The sequence below is a fragment of the Lithobates pipiens genome, unplaced genomic scaffold (assembly GCF_037356315.1).
Source record: "Lithobates pipiens isolate NorthernLeopardFrog02 unplaced genomic scaffold, aLitPip1_a1.2 Scaffold_23, whole genome shotgun sequence".
In the NCBI taxonomy this organism is placed as follows: Eukaryota; Metazoa; Chordata; class Amphibia; order Anura; family Ranidae; genus Lithobates; species Lithobates pipiens.
The window spans coordinates 44972571-44995648 of record NW_027507785.1 but is presented as its reverse complement, the minus strand read 5'-3'; the positions used below and the strand labels follow the sequence as shown (position 1 = coordinate 44995648).

Below are 23078 nucleotides of genomic sequence, written 5' to 3'. Positions count from 1 at the left end.
TACTGCGGAGGATCTGGACATTATGTTCGCACTTGCCCCGCCAAGTCGCGTAAGTGCCTGCTTATACCTCCCGCCTCTCCTCCTACTCCGCCTAGTACCAGTACCATCTCTCACCTGGCTGTGCCTCTTCTTTTACAGTTCTCCGGCAAGACTATCCGCGTCAACGCGATCATTGATTCTGGGGCCTGTAGCGGTTTTATGGACCTATCCTTCGCCCTGAGAAACAACATTCCCCTTCGGCCCAGGGCCAAGGAACTTCCAATCTATTTGGCCGACGGTTCCTCTCTGAGATCCGGACCTGTAACCCAGGAAACATCTCCCCTTCTTGTCACCATCACGGGGGGCCACCAAGAGTACCTGTGTCTGGACATTATCAAGTCTCCTCTCTTTCCCATAATTCTTGGCATACCCTGGTTGAAGGCCCACAATCCCCTGATAAACTGGTTCACTGGAAAGATCGAGTTTCCATCTGCCTATTGTCATCAGTATTGCCTTCCAGCCATCAAGACGGACCCTCCTTCCCTGCTCTGCTTGGAGACAGACACCGAAACCCGACTGGCAGTGCCCGAAGTCTATCACCAATTTTTGGATGTTTTTAGTAAGAAGGGCGCAGAGACTCTACCTCCCCACAGACTATATGATTGCCCGATAGACTTGCTTCCGGGAGCGGAGATTCCCTTCGGGAGAATCTTTCCCCTATCCGAGACCGAGCTGGGAGCTCTAAAGACCTACCTGGATGATAATTTAAAGAAGGGCTTTATCCAACCTTCCACTTCCCCGGCAGGTGCAGGGATTTTCTTCGTCCAGAAGAAGGATCACTCCCTACGACCATGTGTAGACTACCGGGCACTCAATAAGGTTACTGTGAAAAACCGCTACCCTCTACCGTTGGTACCTGAATTGTTCCAGAGACTGGGGTCGGCTAGGGTGTTCTCCAAGCTGGATCTGCGGGGCGCCTACAACCTGGTCCGTATCCGCAAAGGCGATGAGTGGAAGACCGCCTTTCGTACCCGCTTCGGGCATTATGAGTATCTCGTCATGCCCTTTGGACTCTGTAATGCCCCCGCTACATTCCAGCATTTCGTCAACGATGTCTTCAGAGAGTACTTAGACCTGTTTGTTGTTATATACCTTGACGATATACTAATCTTTTCTTCCTCCTTAGCCGAACACCGGGAGCATGTGAAGATTTTCCTGGCTCGTCTCCGTCTCCATGGCCTGTACGCCAAACCGGAGAAGTGCGTCTTCGAGCAACAGAGCATTCAATTCTTGGGCTTGATCATTTCCGTAAAAGGAATAGAAATGGATCCCCAGAAAGTCTCAGCCATCCTAGACTGGCCTGCTCCCTCGGACCGGAAAGGGGTCCAACGGTTCGTGGGATTTGCCAATTTCTATAGAAAGTTTATCAGAGGATTTTCATCCATTATCTCCCCCATCACGGAGCTGACCAAACAGGGTCAAAGATTCCTGTGGACTCCCAAGGCGCAAGAAGCCTTTGAAACCCTGAAGAAACTATTTGTTTCAGCTTCGATCCTGAGACACCCCGACGCCACGCTGCCCTATATCCTGGAGGTAGATGCCTCGGAAGTAGCCGTTGGGGCGGTATTATCCCAGAGACAGGGGCCTAAGTCACTTTTGTACCCAGTGGCCTTTTTCTCCCGTAAGCTCTCAGAAGCTGAGCGGAACTACGACGTCGGAGACCGGGAATTACTGGCAATCAAGGCGGCGTTGGAGGAATGGCGCTACCTCCTTGAAGGTGCTTCCCACCCGATCCTGGTTTATACGGACCACAAGAACCTGGAGTATCTTAAATCTGCCAAACGACTGAAGCCAAGACAGGCCCGGTGGGCACTTTTCTTTTCCAGGTTCGTGTTCCATATCACGTACAGGCCCGGGTCGAAGAACGTGAAGCCCGATGCTCTTTCCCGGATGTACAATGAGCCAGTGTTATCTCCTACGCCAGACACCATTCTTCCCCCAGGGAACTTTCTCCTGCTCCAAGAAGATCTCTTGTCCCGAATTAAACAGGCCTCCAGTGTTCCGGCTCTATCTTCTGACACCTCTTTAACCTCCAAGGACGGTCTTCTCTGGCACCAGGGTAGAATCTTTGTCCCCCAGGAGCTACGTACTGCGGTCCTCAGCTCCTGCCACGACCACCCATTGGCCGGTCACTTTGGGGCATTCAAAACCTTAGACTTACTTCAACGCACGTTTTGGTGGCCCCAGATGAAGAAACACTGCAGGGAATATGTAGAAGCGTGTACCACCTGCATTAGGAATAAGGGGAGTAAGTCGAAGGTTTGGGGCTTGCTGAGGCCATTACCCATCCCAGATAGGCCGTGGAAGATGATATCCATGGATTTTATCGTGGAACTGCCCCCCTCTGAAGACTTTTCCTCGATTCTGGTGGTGGTGGACAGATTTACTAAAATGGCCCACTTCTTACCCATGAAGGGGGACTCCATCGGCCACAGAGATGGCCAGGACTTTTATTAAAGAAGTAGTAAGGCTCCACGGCATTCCTGCTGACATCACCTCTGACAGGGGAGTTCAATTCACGTCCAGGTTTTGGAAGGCTCTCTGTGGGGCCCTGAAAATTGAGCTTCGCCTATCTTCGGCCTACCACCCTCAAACTAACGGCCAGACCGAGAGAACCAACCAAACGCTGGAGCAGTATCTGCGTTGCTTCTCTTCCTTCTCCCAGGACGATTGGGTATCGCTTCTACCTTTAGCGGAATTTGCATATAATAATTCCGTCCATTCGGCCACCAAGCAGTCCCCCTTCTTTGCAAACTTCGGTTTCCACCCACTTTTTCTGCCCGGTAATCTTCCTGAGTGTTCAGTACCGGCGGTCCAGGAGGACCTTAACTTCTTCAGGAATAATAACAGGATCCTTCAGGAAACGCTGGCTAAAACCCAGGAACACTATAAGGAAGTCTTCGATAGGAAGAGAAGGGGCGAACTTAACCTCCAGGTCGGGGACCAGGTCTGGCTGTCTACGTTAAACTTGAAGTTGGCCTGCCCTTCCAGGAAGCTGGGTCCGAAGTTTGTGGGTCCATTCCCCATTCTGAGGAAACTAAATGAAGTAGCCTTTGAGCTGAAATTCCCGGGGTCATTCCGGATCCACCCGGTTTTTCATGTTTCATTGCTCAAGCCTGCGGTTCCGGACCCCTTTGCCGACCGGAGTACCAACCCCCCAGAACCCGTGATGATTGATGGGGAATTGGAATTTGAGGTTGAAGCTATCTTGGACTGCAGGAGGAGACGTAACCAGACCCAGTTTCTGGTTAAATGGAGGGGATATGGCCCTGAGGAGAATTCATGGGAACCGGAGTCCAACCTGCATGCCGAAAGAGTAATCCATGCCTTCAAAAGAACTCACCCGGATAAGATGGCACAGTTGGGCATCCGGAGGTTGCCCCTTGGGGGGGGGCAATGTCACGGTCGTTCCACCACCCCGGTCACCCAAGTAAGACTTACCCGCAGGTTCCCGGTACGAGGGGATCGTCGGTGCCTTCGGACGCGGGTTGGCGCTAACGAACGCACGCGAGTGCACATAGTCCCCAACAGGCGCACGTGGGTGCGCGTTGACACGAGCGGGCGCACGCGGGTGCGCGACGAGCCGAACGGGTGTACGCGGGTACGCGGGGTCACGAACGGGAGCACGGTCACCCGCGGGGGTACGTAGACGTACCGTGCGATCGTTCTTGGCGCCCAGTTGCCTACTTAAGGGACCTGCTCCTGCTCCTCTGTGCTGTCCCGTCTGCAGCGTTCCCGTGACTCCTGCTATCTGTTCCTGTGTGTTTGTTCCTGATTCTGTACCCGGCCTGTTCCTGGACTTTGCCTGTTTGCCGCCTGCCTCCGACCCTTTGCCTGATTGACCACGCTTCTGCCTTCTGCCTTGTACCTCTGCTGCCCGATTGTTGCCGACCCAGCTCGTTCCTGACTACTTCTGCCAGTCTGCCTACGGACCTGCTCTCACTACTACTTCCGCAGCTCCTGCCTGTTCGCCTGTGCCAGCCGTCCAGCAGTTCCTGTCCAGCATCCTGCGCTGGCTGCACCTTCCGCTCCGGCCCACCATCTGCTCCGGTCTCTTCTACCAGCTGACCAGTCTGGCACTTGTGCCCTCCGGACTCCTGAATCCCTGTTCCCATCTCCAGGGGCTCTCGAGCCGGGGCTTACGAGGCGCCGCTCCCTGCACGCTTGGGCTCTCCAACCAGGTACGTGACAACAGGTGATTGATCATTTTTTACATGGACAGGTGATTGATCAGTGTTGCATGGACAGGTGATTGATCAGTGTTGCATGGACAGGTGATTGATCAGTGTTGCATAGACAGGTGATTGATCAGTGTTGCATAGACAGGTGATTGATCAGTGTTGCATAGACAAGTGATTGATCAGTGTTGCATAGACAGGTGATTGATCAGTTTTAACATGGACAAGTGATTGATCAGTGTTGCATAGACAGGTGATTGATCAGTTTTGCATGGACAGGTGATTGATCAGTTTTGCATGGACAGGTGATTGATCAGTTTTGCATGGACAGGTGATTGATCAGTTTTGCATGGACAGGTGTTTGATCAGTTTTGCATGGACAGGTGATGATTGATCAGTGTTGCATGGACAGGTGATTTATTCATAATTGATTGATTTTGCACAGACATTGGAGGAACTAATATCCGATTTCCTGGCTTGTACTCACGTGTAAACCTTCAGGACAAAATCCTTCTCGTCTCGATGCTCGCACAGTGCCGGCAGCACCTCGCCGAGGCTCAGGACTGCGCAGCCATAGGGCCTCCTGTAATGGATGTGCGAGGGGCCTTTCCGGGAGTCGTTTAACAGCATACGGCCTAAAAGAAAAGCGGAGAATGAACTGCAGATATGAGCGATAACTCCAGACGAGGCTCACCGTGACCTGCGCAGATCCCTGAGCCAATAATCAGGCAATGACATCACTGAATACAGAACATCAGCAAACGAGTGTCGCCTACCTATCCTGATGACATGGACGACAAGGTGGAGGTCTCGCTTTACATCTCTGCTGCTGAGGTCCTGCCAAAAAAAAAAAAAAAACACACCAGAGTCACTTACACATAGCTCCCAACTGTCCCTGATTTCGAGGGACTGTCCCTGATTTGGAGAAATGTCCCTCCGCTGTCTCGCCGGGATGGGTTCTCCTACTCAATCTTCCTTATTTTACACTTTTACCATTTTAGCGGACGGGCACATTTCTTTGGGGTCTACCTGACATAAAAAGAAAAAAAAAATGATGAAATGTTGCGCCCAGAAGGGACGTACCGTGAACAGCGCTGAGAGTCGCTCCGGCTTATCGGGGTTCCTGGGGCCGCCGTTCTTGTTCAGTCTCACCATAAACCTCTCACTGGGGAAGAGAAGACAAGAGAAGCGTCATGGCGGAGCTTGGGTGTCCCAGCTGGAGGATGACATGAAGGTGGCGGCGCGGCGTAAGTCACCTGATCTGACGGGCTTCTCTCATGTCATACAGCGAGAAGAACAGGTCCACGTCCTCCCCGATGTTGCTGTGTGTGAAGCTCTTCAAGTTGAGCAGCAGGTGGTGAGGCACCGGGGCGCGAGGCTCCTTGTGTCGCTGCCGCAGGGTGTCCGTCTGTGACGGGAAAGCAGGTCAGCCGTCACCAACCCATCCCGGCAATTTCCCAGTCACCCCCCCCCAGTACTCTATAACTGCACTAGACAATTCGTTTAGTTCCAAATTCGTTTTTTTTACAAATTTTGACAAATTAGTTAATTCCGAAATTTCGAAGTTCCGAATTTCAAAAATTCCGAATTTTCAAATTTCTGAATTTTTCAAATTTGGGATTTGGGGAATTCAGAAATTCGAAAATTTGAAGATTAGGAAATTTGGAAATTCGGAACTTCGAAATTTCGGAATTAACGAATTTGTCAAAATTCGTTAAAAAAGAAACGAATCTTCATGTCATCAAAATTTCCTAATCTTCTTCAAATTTCTGAATTTTCAAATTTCTGAATTTTTGAAATTCGGAATTTTGGGAATTCAGAAAATTCTAAAAATTTCAGAGAATGGAATATTTGAAATTTTGGAAATTGGAAAATTTGAAAATCCGAATTTTTGGGTTTCCGAATTTCTGAAAAAAGCAAAAAAAACACGAATGAAAAGAAAACGAACACATTTTTTGTCAGTGCACATGTCTATACTTCACCCCCTGTGTTTGTTCTACCATATCATTGACATTTTCCTCCAACTACACCGTGCCATTGTTCCCGCTCTATATAAAGAGCACCTGTCCTCCAGTATTAGACATGTGATGGTGCATAGTAAGGAGGATGAATGCTGCTTCCAAAAATGAAGGTTTTAGAGCAGGGATATGTAATTAGCGGACCTCTAGCTGTTGCAAAACTACAAGTCCCATCATGCCTCTGCCTCTGGGTGTCATGCTTGTGGCTGTCAGAGTCTTGCTATGCCTCATGGGACTTGTAGTTCTGCAACAGCTGGAGGTCCACTAATTGCACATCCCTGTTTTAGTGCATTCCGAGTGGTTCACCTTAGTTAACTGCACCTATATTTTGCTTTGCCGGCAGCTCTTGGAGGTTTGATTACTGGGGAGTTTGGTGCGGACGGGTCAGCTTTTTCAAACACATTCCTCTGCCTTTTGGCAAACATCAAGCGTAGGATCAGTTCTTATCAGTTGCCAAGAGGAGGCACTGTGTTGTGCCCCGACTATGGCAGAGGTTGGGGTGGCGGCTATGGAAATCCTCCGGTGTAATGGTACCTAGAAGGTTGGTATTGGGGCAAACCGAGTCCAGAGCAAGTCTCAGAGAAAGCCGGAAGGGTACCCCTGGTGAGGATGGAGAAGCACTGGGTCTGGCGGAAGGCTGGGTCCCAAAGAGAGCCCGTGGTGCATGTGCCCCTGGAGTGGCAGTCCAGGGGTGCCGTAATTTCACTGTGAGTGAGGGTCACCTTGTGTTATGGCACCAAGGTCATTGCATCATCACACTTTTTACACCTGCCTCTTGGGCCGGGCCTTTTGGCTAGGACCAGAGAAATTTTTATTTCTGCCCGGAAGGCCGGCCATTGAATTTCAACATGGCACTATTGCACTTTCTTCACTTCCCTTTTCCCCACTTTTATGTTGTTTGTCTTGTGTGTCACTTTATGTGTTTTTTTTGTGGTTGTTGGGTTTGATGAGTAGGGTGTAGGTCCTCGGTCCTGCCTTCAAAGTCTTAGGAGGGGGTGGACATGGCCTTCTGGTCTAGTACTTGGGGTGGTCTGTTTTGGCAGACCTCCCAGAGAGCGGGATCCATCTAGTTTCTGTCTGGAGCCTAACCCTCCGGGGCATCAGGTCAAAGGTCCCTTCCTTTTGGAGGACCATATGTACACCCTGTGCACTTTTTGTGTCTCACTTTTTGGTGTGCAGCACAAAGCTCAAACACATTAGTGTGTGCATGTGTATATATACTGCCAGTGTAAAGCAGTGGACAGGGTAAGTAGAGCAGTAGACGGGGTCAGTAGGGCAGTGGATGGTGTTAGTAGGGCAGTGGACTGTGTTAGTAGGGCAGTGGACAGAGTCAGTAGGGCAGTGGACAGAGTCAGTAGGGCAGTGGACAGAGTCAGTAGGGCAGAGGAAGGGGTCAGTAGGGCAGAGGAAGGGGTCAGTAGGGCAGAGGAGGGGGTCAGTAGGGCAGTGGACGGAGTCAGTAGGGCAGTGGACGGAGTCAGTAGGGCAGTGGACGGTGTTAGTAGGGTAGAGGAGGGGGTCAGTAGGGCAGTGGACGGAGTCAGTAGGGCAGTGGATGGAGTCAGTAGGGCAGTGGACGGAGTCAGTAGGGTAGTGGGCGGGGTCAGTAGGGCAGTGGACGGGGTCAGTAGGGCAGTGGATGGGGTCAGTAGGGCAGTGGATGGGGTCAGTAGGGCAGTGGACGGAGTCAGTAGGGCAGTGGACGGAGTCAGTAGGGCAGTGGACGGAGTCAGTAGGGTAGTGGGCGGGGTCAGTAGGGCAGTGGACGGGGTCAGTAGGGCAGTGGATGGGGTCAGTAGGGCAGTGGACGGAGTCAGTAGGGCAGTGGATGGAGTCAGTAGGGCAGTGGACGGAGTCAGTAGGGTAGTGGGCGGGGTCAGTAGGGCAGTGGACGGGGTCAGTAGGGCAGTGGATGGGGTCAGTAGGGCAGTGGATGGGGTCAGTAGAGCAGAGGACGGGTTCAGTAGAGCAGTGGACGGTGTTAGTAGGGTAGTGGACGGGGTCAGTAGGGCAGAGGAGGGGGTCAGTAGGGCAGAGGATGGAGTCAGTAGGGCAGTGGACGGTGTTAGTAGGGTAGAGGAGGCGGTCAGTAGGGTAGTGGATGGGGTCAGTAGGGCAGTGGACGGGCTCAGTAGGGCAGAGGACGGGCTCAGTAGGGCAGAGGACGGGCTCAGTAGGGCAGAGGACGGGCTCAGTAGGGCAGAGGACGGGCTCAGTAGGGCAGAGGACGGGCTCAGTAGGGCAGAGGACGGGGTCAGTAGAGCAGTGGACAGGGTCAGTAGGGCAGATTTTGGTGTCAGCAGTTTTCATTATTTTATTTTTTATTATTTTTTTTATAATTTCTTTAGGAGCCCCGTTAGGGGGGTTTGGTGAAATATGAGGGTCTAAACAAGGGGAATCTGCAGCACACGTGGTGATCAGGGTGTGCCCTGGCACACCTGGCACACCCTGTGCACGTGCCTATGGTGCGTGTCTATGCAATGCAGACAGGTCGTGGCCGCTGGGAGGGGCCAGCAGGGTGCTGCCCGAAAACCATCCCAGCACCCTGCCGCAGTACTCCTCTCAAGAGCCCTCAGCCCTGATGTGAGCAGTGGGAGGAGTTATGCAAATATCAATATGCCTTTGATTGGGTGGGTGTCGGGCTGGTGGAGTGGGCGTTCCTAGGCAGGCTGTATTTACATAGGTAACGCCCACATGTGACGCTGAGCCTCCTTGATGGAAAGAATATAAATTGAAACTCTTAAGGTTTGACCTCCTATTATATGGTTTTGGTAAATCTGAAGACAAAAATCTGCAGAAAATCTAATAGTGTGTATGGGGCCAGGGCAAGATGATGCCAGGAAATGGGGGCGGGGCTCTATCTGACTTGCTGCAGCTTCTGATGCACATGGTGAGAAGCTCACAGTGTGCAGGGAAATCAGAGGAAGCCGTTCCAGTCCAGGAGAGGAGCCGCTACAACTGTGCAAGACTGAGGGGAAGGCCGGAGGAAGGATTTAAATGAATCATATAAAATTTTCATAGTACCCCCCCCCCCATCCTAGTTATAGGGGAGATGTTTAGTTCTATGCATTCCGCCTCCTTCCTAAATCCATTCAGTCTGCTGAGGAAATAGGGCAGGTCTATTAATAAGCATTCCCTTTGTTAGGTCAGCGGGTTTCTGTGCGCCCGCCGGCACGGTCTGCACGCCGCGGGAGCTCAGAGAACCGACACCGAGCCCATCAGAGGGACGGGATCAGGAATGATAATGACCTCCTGGCTCCCTTAGCCTGCCCTGCCAGGATTTAATTGCTGACCTCCTTCCCGGCTCCTCTTCGCTCTCCGTCACTCGCCACCCCTCTCACCTGATTGGTGCTCTGCTGCACGCTGTGTCGGCTTGACAGATGCTGCGGAGAAAATTACAGGCTGTCAGTGCGATGAGGTTCATCAGCCCGTTCCGGGTGACGTCGCAGCCATAAAAATACACATACAAGACATTTTAATAGTAATGCATGCACTCTTGTGATCCCCCTCCCCCTCCCCCCCCCCTCTATGTTACATGGCTGAGAATGAGGGTGACAACAAAACCCCTAGCTCTGCAGACTCCCGCCCCTTCCTCCTGCTTGTCCTGAGACTGACTACACCTATAGCTCTCTCCTTCCTAAAAAGCAAAACACAACAAAAAAAATATGCCCTCTAAATTCCCCTCCCCCACCCTCTGCTTAATGGCTTGTCTACTCACTGCAAGCCTGAGTTCAGGTTTCAGCTACTACATACAAAGACAGATTCGAGTAACCCTCATTTGCAGGACAGTGAATGTGCAGTGAATGTGTGCCACACATGGTGAGGCTGTCACAGGAAGTCTGCTCTTATTGTGTTTTTTGTTTGGAATGGAATGTGGAACCTCCAACAAGATTGAATTTCTGAATAAAAAGTCATAATAAAGGGGCTCTCAACTCCAGATCGGCCTTCGCCTGTTTACTGTTCGTAGAGGTGAGCAGCGCAACGCGTTTCAGGGCGGGCCCCCCTTCATCAGGGATGTGTTTACTTAAACACATATTTCTAAAGTGTGATATAATGATTCACAGCCCATCATGCCATTTTTTAAATCGGGGCACAAATAAAAAACACAAATCTTCCCCACAACTAAAAACAAAAAAGGGCTTCTATAGAGCAAAAGCCATTCACCAACGGAGAACAGAAAATGCTGCGATGTGTCGCGGGGGCCAATGAAAGCAATATTGTATCATATACAGTGAATGTAACATTGTATCATATAGATATGGTGAATGTAACATTGTATTGTGTAGGTATGGTGAATGTAACATTGTATCATATCGGTATGGTGAATGTAACATTGTATCATATCGGTATGGTGAATGTAACATTGTATCATATAGGTATGGTGAATGTAACATTGTATCATATAGGTATGGTGAATGTAACATTGTATCATATAGGTATGGTGAATGTAACATTGTATCATATAGTTATGGTGAATGTAACATTGTATCATATAGGTATGGTGAATGTAACATTGTATCATAAAGATACAGTGAATGTAACATTCTATCATATAGATATGGTGAATGTAACATTGTATCATATAGATACGGTGAATGTAACATTGTATCATATAGATATGGGGAATGTAACATTGTATCATATAGATATGGTGAATGTAACTTTGTATCATATAGGTATGGTGAATGTAACATTGTATCATAAAGATACGGTGAATGTAACATTGTATCATATAGATATGGTGAATGTAACTTTGTATCATATAGATATGGTGAATGTAACAATGTATCATATAGATATGGTGAATGTAACATTGTATCATAAAGATACGGTGAATGTAACATTGTATCATATAGATATGGTGAATGTAACTTTGTATCATATAGTTATGGTGAATGTAACATTGTATCATATAGATATGGTGAATGTAACATTGTATCATATAGATATGGTGAATGTAACTTTGTATCATATAGATATGGTGAATGTAACATTGTATCGTATAGATATGGTGAATGTAACATTGTATCATAAAGATACGGTGAATGTAACATTGTATCATATAGATATGGTGAATGTAACATTGTATCATATAGATACAGTGAATGAAACTTTGTATCATATAGATATGGTGAATGTAACATTGTATCATGTAGATACGGTGAATGTAACATTGTATCATATAGATACGGTGAATGTAACATTGTATCATAAATACGGTGAATGTTAACATGGTATCGCTTAGATACAGTGAATGTAACATTGTATCATATATACGATAAATGTAACGTGGTATCATATAGATATAGCAAGTGTAACTTTGTATCCTATATATACAGTGAATGTAACATTGTATTGTAAAGATACAGTAAATGTAACATTGTTTCGTATAGATACAGAGAATATTAGTGGAATTGTGAATTTGGGTACAGATGTACCTTAACTGGGTAAACACAAGCTAAGCTGGTGATCTTGACCCAATATCTACATGGCTGGTGGCTTACCCAATGCATTCTAGTGGTCATAGGTAGTCATATCTCCCTTCCGCAGACCAACATGGACTGGTCCTGATGGAAATTGCTGGTACTGGGCCATTTGTGGAAACCATTAGATGCTGTCCTTGTACTGATCTACTGTTAGTGGAAGCTACATGTAAGGATCCAAAACACCTGTTGGTGGCACTGTGGTCCACTAGCAGGTGTCTCTGCTCTATACTGGGTGCATTTCCAGTTTCCACCAACAGGTGTCTCTCAGCAGTCAGTCAGGAATTAGTCCTTAAGGGCCGGTTCACACAGCGAGGCGCGGCGAGGCGTCTCCGACTTACCTCGCCGCGACCTGCGGGGAGCTCAGCGGCGACTTGCAGAGGACTTCTGTATAGAAGTCAATGCAAGTCGCCCCCGAAGTCGCCCCGAAGTAGTACAGGAACCTTTTTTCTGAGTCGGAGCGACTCGAGTCGCTCCTCTCAGAACGGTTCCATTGTACAGAACGGGGGCGACTTGCGGGAGCGAGGCGAGGCGAGCCGTGTCGCCTCGCCTCGCGCCGCAGTGTGAACCGGCCCTAACTGATGCTGGCTATCAAGAGAGTATTTAGCTCCTCCTTGAAGATCCTCAGTGCTTTACATGTATTTCCATGATCCTACCTATAGCTGTTGCCTTTGTACCTGTTCCCTGTTGATCTCTGTTCCACACCTGCCCCCTGCTACCACCCGAGCCTGCTACCTGTACTCGTTCTGGCCTCCTCTCCTGCCCTGCCACCTGCTACCTCTACCTAGTACCTTGGGTCCATTCTGGTCCTCATTCCTAAATGCCTCCTGCTACCTGTTGCCTTTATGCACTCTACTCATTCCTGACCTTCCTCCTGCTAACTCCTGACCCTGCCACCTGTACCTATTGCCTTACTACCTGCTACCTGTTCCAGCCCAGTTCCTGACCCACCTCCGGCTACCTGTACCTGTTGCCTTCGTATCTGCCACCTGTTCCTGACCTATCTTGATCTTTGTTCCCTTTACTCCTCGCCTTTCCTTGCTTTACCTGATTTCTCCTTCCTCTCTGTACATAGTTATTTCATTTTCCCTCTGTGGGTTGCTGGATTGGTGTTTTATGTCACCTGTGATTTGTGTTCTTAATAAATTGTATTGCTTCACTTAGATTGAGTCTGGTTTTCTCTGTGTAGCTCCACATATCTGGTCTTGCCAGCACTGCAGGAGACCAACACAGCATGTCCTACCAGTACAGGACCACCTGCTGATTAATTCTCCCATTAAATCACTTCCAGTTCATCAACAGACCCCAAACAGGAGAGGAAATTGCCAGTGCAGGATCCCCTTGCATGACTTATAGCCCCACCAAAATAGCTACAGATTGGCCGAGGCAAACAAGCTCCAGAGAATCCCGTTACTACTCTGAAAATGGGGAATTAACCCTCTGCACACTGATATACACTATTACATATTTCTAGAAACTTTTCCATAAAAACTGAGATTTTTGATTTGCATATATTGCAATAAACATTCAGACCTGCCAACTGGATCAAAGTGATCCCTTTCTGGCCAGCTGCATTAAAGTGATCCCTTTCTGGTCAACTTTGTCAAGGTGATCCCCACCTGGCCAACTGCTTCAGAATTGTCCCCATCTGGCCAACTGTGTCAAAATGATCCAGTCAACTGCATCAAAGTTATCCTTCTCTGGCAATTTGCATTAATGTGATCACTCTAGCCAGCTGCATCAAAGTGATCCCTCTCTGGTCTACCGGATCAATGTGACCACTCAGTGGCCAGCTGCGTCAAAGGGATCCCTCTCTGGTCAACTGTGCCAAAGTGATCCCTCTCTGGCCAACTGCGTCAAAGTGATCCCTCTCTGGCCAACTGCGTTAAAGTGATCCCTCTCTGGTCTACTGGATCAATGTGACCACTTAGTGGCCAGCTGCATCAATGTGATCCCTCTTTGGCCACTGTGTCAAAGTGATCCCTCTTTGGCCACTGTGTCAAAGTGATCCCTCTCTGGCCAACTGCGTCAAAGTGATCCCTCTCTGGTCTACTGGATCAGTGTGACCACTCAGTGGCCAGCTGCATCAACATGATCCCTCTTTGGCCACTGTGTCAAAGTGATGCCTCTCTGGCCAACTGCGTCAAAGTGATCCCTCTCTGGCCAACTGCTTCAAAGTGATCCCTCTCTGGTCTACTGGATCAATGTGACCACTCAGTGGCCAGCTGCATCAACGTGATCCCTCTTTGGCCACTGTGTCAAAGTGATCCCTCTCTGGCCAACTGCATCAAAGTGATCCCTCTCTGGTCTACTGGATCAATGTGACCACTCAGTGGCCAGCTGCATCAACGTGATCCCTCTTTGACCACTGTGTCCAAGTGATCCCTCTCTGGCCAACTGCGTCAAAGTGATCCCTCTCTGGCCAACTGCGTCAAAGTGATCCCTCTCTGGCCAACTGCATCAAAGTGATCCCTCTCTGGCAAACTGCGTCAAAGTGATCCCTCTCTGGCCAACTGCGTCAAAGTGATCCCTCTCTGGCCAACTGCGTCAAAGTGATCCCTCTCTGGCCAACTGCGTCAAAGTGATCCCTCTCTGGCCAACTGCATCAAAGTGATCCCTCTTTGGCCAACTGCGTCAAAGTGATCCCTCTCTGACCAACTGCGTCAAAGTGATCCCTCTCTGGTCTACTGGATCAATGTGATCACTCTCTGGCCAGCTGCATCAACGTGATCCCTCTTTGGCCACTGTGTCAAAGTGATCCCTCTCTGGCCAAATGTGTCAAAGTGATCCCTCTCTGGCCAACTGTGTCAAAGTGATCCCTCTCTGGCCAACTGTGTCAAAGTGATCCCTCTCTGGCCAACTGCGTCAAAGTGATCCCTCTCTGGTCTACTGGATCAATGTGAGCACTCTCTGGCCAGCTGCATCAACGAGATCCCTGTTTGGCCACTGTGTCAAAGTGATCCCTCTCTGGCCAAATGTGTCAATTGATCCCTCTTTTTCCCACTGCGTTAAATTATCTTTCTCTGGCAAACTGTGTCAGTGTGATCCCTCTCAGGCCATCTGCCTCAAAGTGATCCTTCTATGGCAAACTGCATCAATGTGATCATTCTGGCCAACTGCTTCAAAGTGATCCCTCTCTGGTCTACTGGATCAATGTGACCACTCAGTGGCCAGCTGCATCAACGTGATCCCTCTTTGGCCACTGTGTCAAAGTGATCCCTCTCTGGCCAACTGCATCAAAGTGATCCCTCTCTGGTCTACTGGATCAATGTGACCACTCAGTGGCCAGCTGCATCAACGTGATCCCTCTTTGACCACTGTGTCCAAGTGATCCCTCTCTGGCCAACTGCGTCAAAGTGATCCCTCTCTGGCCAACTGCGTCAAAGTGATCCCTCTCTGGCCAACTGCGTCAAAGTGATCCCTCTCTGGCCAACTGCATCAAAGTGATCCCTCTCTGGCAAACTGCGTCAAAGTGATCCCTCTCTGGCCAACTGCGTCAAAGTGATCCCTCTCTGGCCAACTGCGTCAAAGTGATCCCTCTCTGGCCAACTGCATCAAAGTGATCCCTCTTTGGCCAACTGCGTCAAAGTGATCCCTCTCTGACCAACTGCGTCAAAGTGATCCCTCTCTGGTCTACTGGATCAATGTGATCACTCTCTGGCCAGCTGCATCAACGTGATCCCTCTTTGGCCACTGTGTCAAAGTGATCCCTCTCTGGCCAAATGTGTCAAAGTGATCCCTCTCTGGCCAACTGTGTCAAAGTGATCCCTCTCTGGCCAACTGTGTCAAAGTGATCCCTCTCTGGCCAACTGCATCAAAGTGATCCCTCTCTGGTCTACTGGATCAATGTGAGCACTCTCTGGCCAGCTGCATCAACGAGATCCCTGTTTGGCCACTGTGTCAAAGTGATCCCTCTCTGGCCAAATGTGTCAATTGATCCCTCTTTTTCCCACTGCGTTAAATTATCTTTCTCTGGCAAACTGTGTCAGTGTGATCCCTCTCAGGCCATCTGCCTCAAAGTGATCCTTCTATGGCAAACTGCATCAATGTGATCATTCTGGCCAGCTGAGTCAAAGTGATTTCTCTCTGGTCAACTGCGTCAAAGTGATCCCTTTCTGGCCAACTGCGTCAAAGTGATCCCTCTCTTGTCTACTGGATCAATGTGATCACTCTCTGGCCAGCTGCATCAACGTGATCCCTCTTTGGCCACTGTGTCAAAGTGATCCCTCTCTGGCCAACTGTGTCAAAGTGATCCCTCTCTGGCCAACTGCGTCAAAGTGATCCCTTTCTGGCCAACTGCATCAATGTGATCATTCTGGCCAGCTGAGTCAAAGTGATTTCTCTCTGGTCAACTGTGTCAATGTGATCCCTCTTTGGCCAACTGTGTCACAGCGATTCCTCTCTGGCCAACTTTGTCAAAGTGATCCCTCTCTGGTCAACTGCTTCAAAATAATCCCTATCTGTCCAACTGTGTCAAGGTGACCTCTCTTTGGCCAGTTCATATCCTGCTGTGAAAATATCAAATTCTTACTTACAGCATACTTTAACAGACCTATAGTCCCAGTAAGGGGCAGACAGACACAGTTCAGGCTCAGGTCTGGTCGCTGACATCAAGTATGCAATAGAAAAATCTTCTCAAATCCAAACAGCTTACATACCTGATGTGTTATATACATGCAAGCTGTTTGGATTTGAGTGCAAACATCTCTCCACTTCTAATCCTGTTATTACTCACCATCTTGTATAAGTCAGAGACGCTGATCAGTTCAGAATCGACCACTTCAAACTCCTTACGGGGGACTAAGTCCAGACCAAGGTGCCTGGGGGGGGCGACACAGAGAAGGCAATGAGAAAATGAATGGAACCTGCCCAAAGTTACAGCCTGAAAAGTAAGCCTCTACTAATTGTTATTTATAATTCATTCAATATTTTTAATTAGCTAATAACAGCGTGATGCAATCATTTCCTATCTGCTCCTCCAGATACAGACCCGTCACTGTCCTATGGCAAATACACCTCCACAAAGTCCAATGGGAGCACCAAAACAAAATGTGCAAATGCTTTTAATATTAATACCTGTTCACAAGGCGGACAACACAATGCGTTTCAGGGGGAGCAAAGATCTCCTCCTTCTTCGGGGTCCGGGTCATGATGAAAAGATTGGATGTAAAAAAAAATAAAAAATCTGACAAAGATCGGCGGATCAATGAACCACATCCAAGTTTCATGGAGCAAACAGATTGCAACACTTTAAAGTCCTCGCCCCTGTACACACGGTCGGAGATTTCCACAACCAAATCCGTCGGATTTTGCCCGTCGGATTTTGTCCGAAACTGTTGCATACACACGGTCGGACAAAGTTGGCGAAAAATCCGATCGTTCAGAACGTGATGACGTAATTTCGTTACGACGGGACTACATTCAGGCTAGTAGCCAATAGCTTTGATGTAGGAATTTGATCTGAGCATGCGTGGCACTTGGTCCGATGAAAATTCTCTACACATGATCGGATTAGGTCCGACCGGCCCAGTTGGTCAAGAAATATTTCCAACATGTTGGAAAATTGGGTCGGACGGAGATTCGGATGGAATCAGTCCGATGCAGACCACACACAGTCGGATTATCTGACGACACGGTCCGATAGGACGCATTCCGACAGATTCTCCGACCGTGTGTACAAGGGCTTATAGCAATCTGATCTGTTGATAATTTTATTCCAGTGCCTTGTTTCTTTTTGTTCCTGTGGCAAATACAATCCTGGCTACTTTTATCGGTAATCAAACCACTAACACCACCCAACTGACAAGGCTCTGAGGTTCTTCCATATGGTCCTTTAATTTCCTACAGCTCTGCTTCATATATACGAGGGCCGTACTCATGTGCAGTATAATGCAAAAGTGGGCATAACTTGTTTAATTAATGTACATAAGTCATTCAAACTTCACATATTGGTAGAGTAGCTCTTCTTCTATATTAGGGGGTCTCCAAACTTTCTTAACAAAAAGGGCCAGTTTACTGTGCTTCAGACTTTAGAGGGGCCGGAATACGGCCAGTGGGAGTAGACAATGTCCTAGCATCAATGGGAGTGAACAAAGCCCTATTTTTGGTATTAGACAAATAGTGTCCCACCGTTGGTGTCAGTGGGAGAAATAATGCCCCATCATTGGTGTTAGTGAGAGGAATAGTGACCCATGATTGGTGTCAGTGGGGAGGAATAGTGCCCCATCATTGGTGTCAGTGGGGAGGAATAGTGCCCCATCATTGGTGTCAGTGGGGAAGAATAGTGCCCCATCATTGGTTTCAGTGGGAGGAATAGTGTCCCATCATTGGTATCAGTGGGAGGAATAGTGCCCCATCATTGGTTTCAGTGGGAGGAATAGTGTCCCATCATTGGTGTCAGTGGGAGGAATAGTGCCCCATCATTGGTGTCAGTGGGAGGAATAGTGCCCCATCATTGGTGTCAGTAGGGAAGAATAGTGCCCCATTGTTGGTTTCAGTGGGAGGAATAGTGTCCCATCATTGGTGTCAGTGGGAGGAATAGTGCCCCATCATTGATTCCAGTGGGAGGAATAGTGCCCTATCATTGGTGTCAGTGGGAGGAATAGTGCCCCATCATTGATTCCAGTGGGAGGAATAGTGTCCCATCATTGGTGTCAGTGGGAGGAATAGTGCCCCATCATTGGTGTCAGTGGGAGGAATAGTGCCCCATCATTGGTGTCAGTGGGGAGGAATAGTGTCCCATCATTGGTTCCAGTGGGAGGAATAGTGACCTATCATTGGTGTCAGTAGGAGAAATAGTGCCCCATCATTGGTATCAGTGGGAGGAATAGTGTCCTATCATTGGTGTCAGTAGGAGGAATGGTGTCCCATCATTGGTGTCAGTGGGGAGAAATAGTGCCCCATCATTGGTGTCAGTGGGGAGGAATAGTGTCCTATCATTGGTGTCAGTAGGAGGAATAGTGCCCCATCATTGGTATCAGTGGGAGGAATAGTGTCCTATCATTGGTGTCAGTGGTAGGAATAGTGTCCCAGCACTGGTGTCATGGGGGGGGGGGGGGTAAAGGCCCCATCATTGGTGCCAGCGGAAGGAATAGTGCCCATTGTTGGTGCCAGTGGGATGGACTATGCCCCACTGTTAATGTCAGTTGGATGAATAGTGCCCCAAGGGCTAGATAAAGGCAAGCAAAAGGCCACATTCGGCCCCCGGACTGCAATTTGGAGACCACTGCTCTATAGTAACTCTTCTTCTTTTTCAGTGCAGATAAATAATGGATTCCAAGCAGAAGCATCGTGCCACCATTGGGTTCTTGATAAAGGAAGGGTGAGGTCTGTCTGACATCCACAAAAGGCTACAAAACATTGATGAAGATGACACCATTGACAAGATGGTGCCATCTCTGTACCCATTCGGGAGCTTTTTGTGTGTGTCGGACAGCATGCACCTTTCAATGTGGGCACATTGCGTCTTCTTGGAGTCCATTGTTTACCTGCAATGATAAAGGAAAAGCGAACGAGTTCATACAGTTCATACCAACGTGTAAAATTGGATTGTCATGCCCACTGCAGCATTACTTTTGGTACAGCCCTCGTAGTAATAACAAAAGGACAAGGCGATCCACAGCCACCAACACCTATGGAGGAAGAACTCCGATCCGCCATACTCACTCATTGCCCCAGTCCAGTCGGACGGTCAGATGTCGCTTGACCTCTCGTAATTGGTCCTGAGTCAGGTGACCCGACTGCAGCTGCCTGCGCAGGTCAATCACCTCGTTCATGACATGTCGCAGCTTGTAGAAGAGGTCGACCTTGTGCTTCTGGGGGCGAGAAAAAAAAAAGGATAGGAAGATGTGGGGGCATTGTCCGGGATCAACATGGGGGATGAATGTGGGGGTGAAAGACGGAGTAAAGAGAGAAAGTGAGAATAAAGAGGCAGAGAAGACGTACGTAGGACGTGAGATTACAGAGAGAGAGAGAGTGGGAGGTAGAAGAAGACGAGATGACAGCACAGCGAGATTAATCATCTCCATTATACAGGCAGAACATGGCCGTGTGCACAGGTATGTACGATGGAAGCAGATATGTAGTAGTGTACAGGGCAGGAAAACCCGTTGGATCTCACACACCAACACTAATAGCCTTACAGTGCCCACACACACACTGCAGATCTAATACAAGCCTTCCAAACCGATCTACGAAAAATGTAGCCATTAGGGGGCAGTATTCAATTGCTATTCATTTTGGGAGGAATTTGTGATAGGCTCCCCGCTAAACCTGCATGTAAAAGCCAAAATATTTAATTTCAGTGTAGAAAAAGAGTTAAAGCTGAAATTCGAGACAAGCAATCATTCTCTAAAAAACAAAAAAGGCACGTGTAATCTTTCCAGAATTTTTGAGGACTATTTGAAAAAAAAAATAATAATTATTCTGTGAACGTCTCAGCATTTGCACAACCAATCAAGTATAATCCTTGTAATGTGTCCAATATGTTTATTTCCTATGAGTGCCAGCTCCATCTAGTGGGGCAAAATCTTCCCAGTTAGGGCATTTCAGGAAAATGCCTCATTATGGCCACTAGATGGAGCCGACCAATAATTTTCTGCAGGCAGCCTGTAGTGGGTGGGACTTGCTAGGCCACTCCCACAGCTCTGCTCTCTCTCCTTCTGCAGGGTGAATGGTCTTGTCTCTGGCCCCTCCTCAAGTTTCCTGCAGGTAGCTTATAGTAGGTGGAGCCTGCTAGGCTCCTCCCACAGCTCTGCTCTCTCTCCCTCTGCAGGGTGAATGGTCTTGTCTCTGGCCCCTCAAGTTTCCCGCAGTCAGCCTATAGTAGGTGGAGCCTGCTAGGCCCCTCCCACAGCCCTGCTGTTTCCTTGTGCAGGGTGACTGGTCTTGTCTCCACCCCTCCTGTAATTTTCTGCAGGCAGCCTGTAGTGGGTGGGGCCTGCTAGGCCCCTCCCACAGCTCTGCTCTCTCTTCTTATGCGTGGTGACTGGTCTTGTCTCCGCCCTCTCCTGTAATTTTCTGAAGGCAGCCTGTAGTGGGTGGGGCCTGCTAGGCCCCTCCCACAGTCCTGCTCTTTCCTTGTGCAGGGTGACTGGTCTTGTCTCCGACCCTCTCCTGTAATTTTCTGCAGGCAGCCTGTAGTGGGTGGGGCCTGCTAGGCCCCTCCCACAGCTCTGCTCTCTCTCCTTGTGCGTGGTGACTGGTCTTGTCTCCACCCCCTCCTGTAATTTTCTGCAGGCAGCCTGTAGTGGGTGGAGCCTGCTAGGCCCCTCCCACAGCTCTTCTCTCTCTCCTTGTGCAGGGTGACTAGCCTTGTCTCCGCCCACCTCATGTAATTTTCTACAAGCAGCCTGTAGCAGGTGGAGCCTCCTGGGCCCCTCCCACAGCTCTGCTCTCTGCATAAGCTATTTACAGCGCATTGATGTTGTCACTGCTACTTTTACAGGGTAATATCTGGGTTTGCAAAGGCATTTGGTGCACATAAAGTGGATTTATATCCTCTGTGGCTATTGAGGAAAAAAAAATGTTATGACATTTTTTGTACCCCGAGTTCATCCTTAAAACTCCTATCAGGTTACTTTTGCTGGCTATACCCCATAGGGAGACACCGCAGCGGCCCATGAGATCACTTTCTTCACCTGACCGCATTATGATCGGACCCTGAAATTCTGGGAGGAGCTTTGGCGGTCAGTTTAGCGAAAAAGCAAAGATTTTATTTCATATGACCTAAAAATCTCCCTCCGTCCATTATGTACTTATAAAGCTTTGATACGTTCTATTTTTAACGCCTTAAACCCTTATATTATCATTTCACGCTGAATTCCTATTAATAGCTCAGCCGGTGAGAAATGACTCAATTTTGACTCATAGGTGCTTCCCGATGCATTAATGTCCCTCCCAGAATCCTTTGCTCATCTCACACACTATAGTACAGAGCTGTATTCCTCCTGACACCAGCTAATTACACCACCATTATAATACCGCAATGAATAGCCCTTCCTCCACTATGACTACCACCTTTGTCTTCTCCCCCCCCCGGAGCCGACCGTCCCTTTCCTTTGCTCTGGGCAATAAAGGCAGTTATATCGATTTATTCTTTATATTCGTTTGTTGTGCAAGCTACTGTGTATACACAATCTGATACACCTTCATTACTCCATGGAAAGAATAACTGAATGCAGTACAGAGAAATTGTTACATTGTATTATTGCTAGTTCTCCAAATGGAACATAGAGTAACTTCCCTGCCCTAAGTGATCCACAGTGACATCACTGAGAATGCAGCCTATCAATTCACTAGAGAGCGGTGACATCACTGAGAATGCAGCCTATCCATTCACTGGAGAGCGGTGACATCACTGAGAATGCAGCCTATCAATTCACTAGAGAGCGGTGACATCACTGAGAATGCAGCCTATCCATTCACTGGAGAGCGGTGACATCACTGAGAATGCAGCCTATCAATTCACTAGAGAGCGGTGACATCACTGAGAATGCAGCCTATCAATTCACTAGAGAGCGGTGACATCACTGAGAATGCAGCCTATCCATTCACTGGAGAGCGGTGACATCACAGAGAAAGCAGCCTATCCATTACTAGAGACCGGTGACATCACTGAGCATGCTGCCTATCCATTCACTAGAGACCGGTGACATCCTTGAGAATACTTCCTATCCAATCACTAGAGACTGGTGACATCACTGAGAATGCAGCCTATCCATTCACTAGAGACCGGTGACATCACTGAGCATGCTGCCTATCCATTCACTAGAGAACGGTGACATCCTTGAGAATACTTCCTATCCAATCACTAGAGACTGGTGACATCAATGAGAATGTATCCTATCCATTCACTGGAGAGCGGTGACATCACTGAACATGCAGCCTATCCAATCACTAGAGACCGGTGACATCAATGAGAATGTATCCTATCTATTCACTAGAGAGCGGTGACATCACTGAACATGCAGCCTATCCATTCACTAGAGACCGGTGACAACACTGAGCATGCAGCCTATCCAATCACTAGAGAGCGGTGACATCAATGAGAATGTATCCTATCTATTCACTAGAGAGCGGTGACATCACTGAACATGCAGCCTATCCATTCACTAGAGACCGGTGACAACACTGAACATGCAGCCTATCCAATCACTAGAGAGCGGTGACATCACAGAGAACGTAGCTGTAGTTGTGTTGCGGATGGCAGGGAATAGGAATATTGGATCTGGGAATATCTTAGATTCAGTGCTGATTTTACGCTCACAAGCAATGAATGCCAAGACTTCTCACAAACTGTCTCTGCAATTATTCCGAGCTTCTCGCCATCACCCGACCGCGCACATCTACACTGGATCCCG

General features: G+C 48.6%; 1 protein-coding gene across 1 annotated transcript in view; it reads right to left on the bottom strand.

Moving 5' to 3' along the window:
• DOCK3 (dedicator of cytokinesis 3) overlaps positions 1-23078 on the bottom strand; it is a 189767-nt gene that overhangs the window by 77044 nt on the left and 89645 nt on the right. Inside the window, 7 exon segments of the mRNA XM_077451060.1 lie at positions 4705-4852; positions 4994-5054; positions 5301-5382; positions 5474-5625; positions 9529-9618; positions 16454-16538; positions 19384-19532. Of these exon segments, the coding sequence (XP_077307186.1) occupies positions 4705-4852; positions 4994-5054; positions 5301-5382; positions 5474-5625; positions 9529-9618; positions 16454-16538; positions 19384-19532 (767 nt within the window).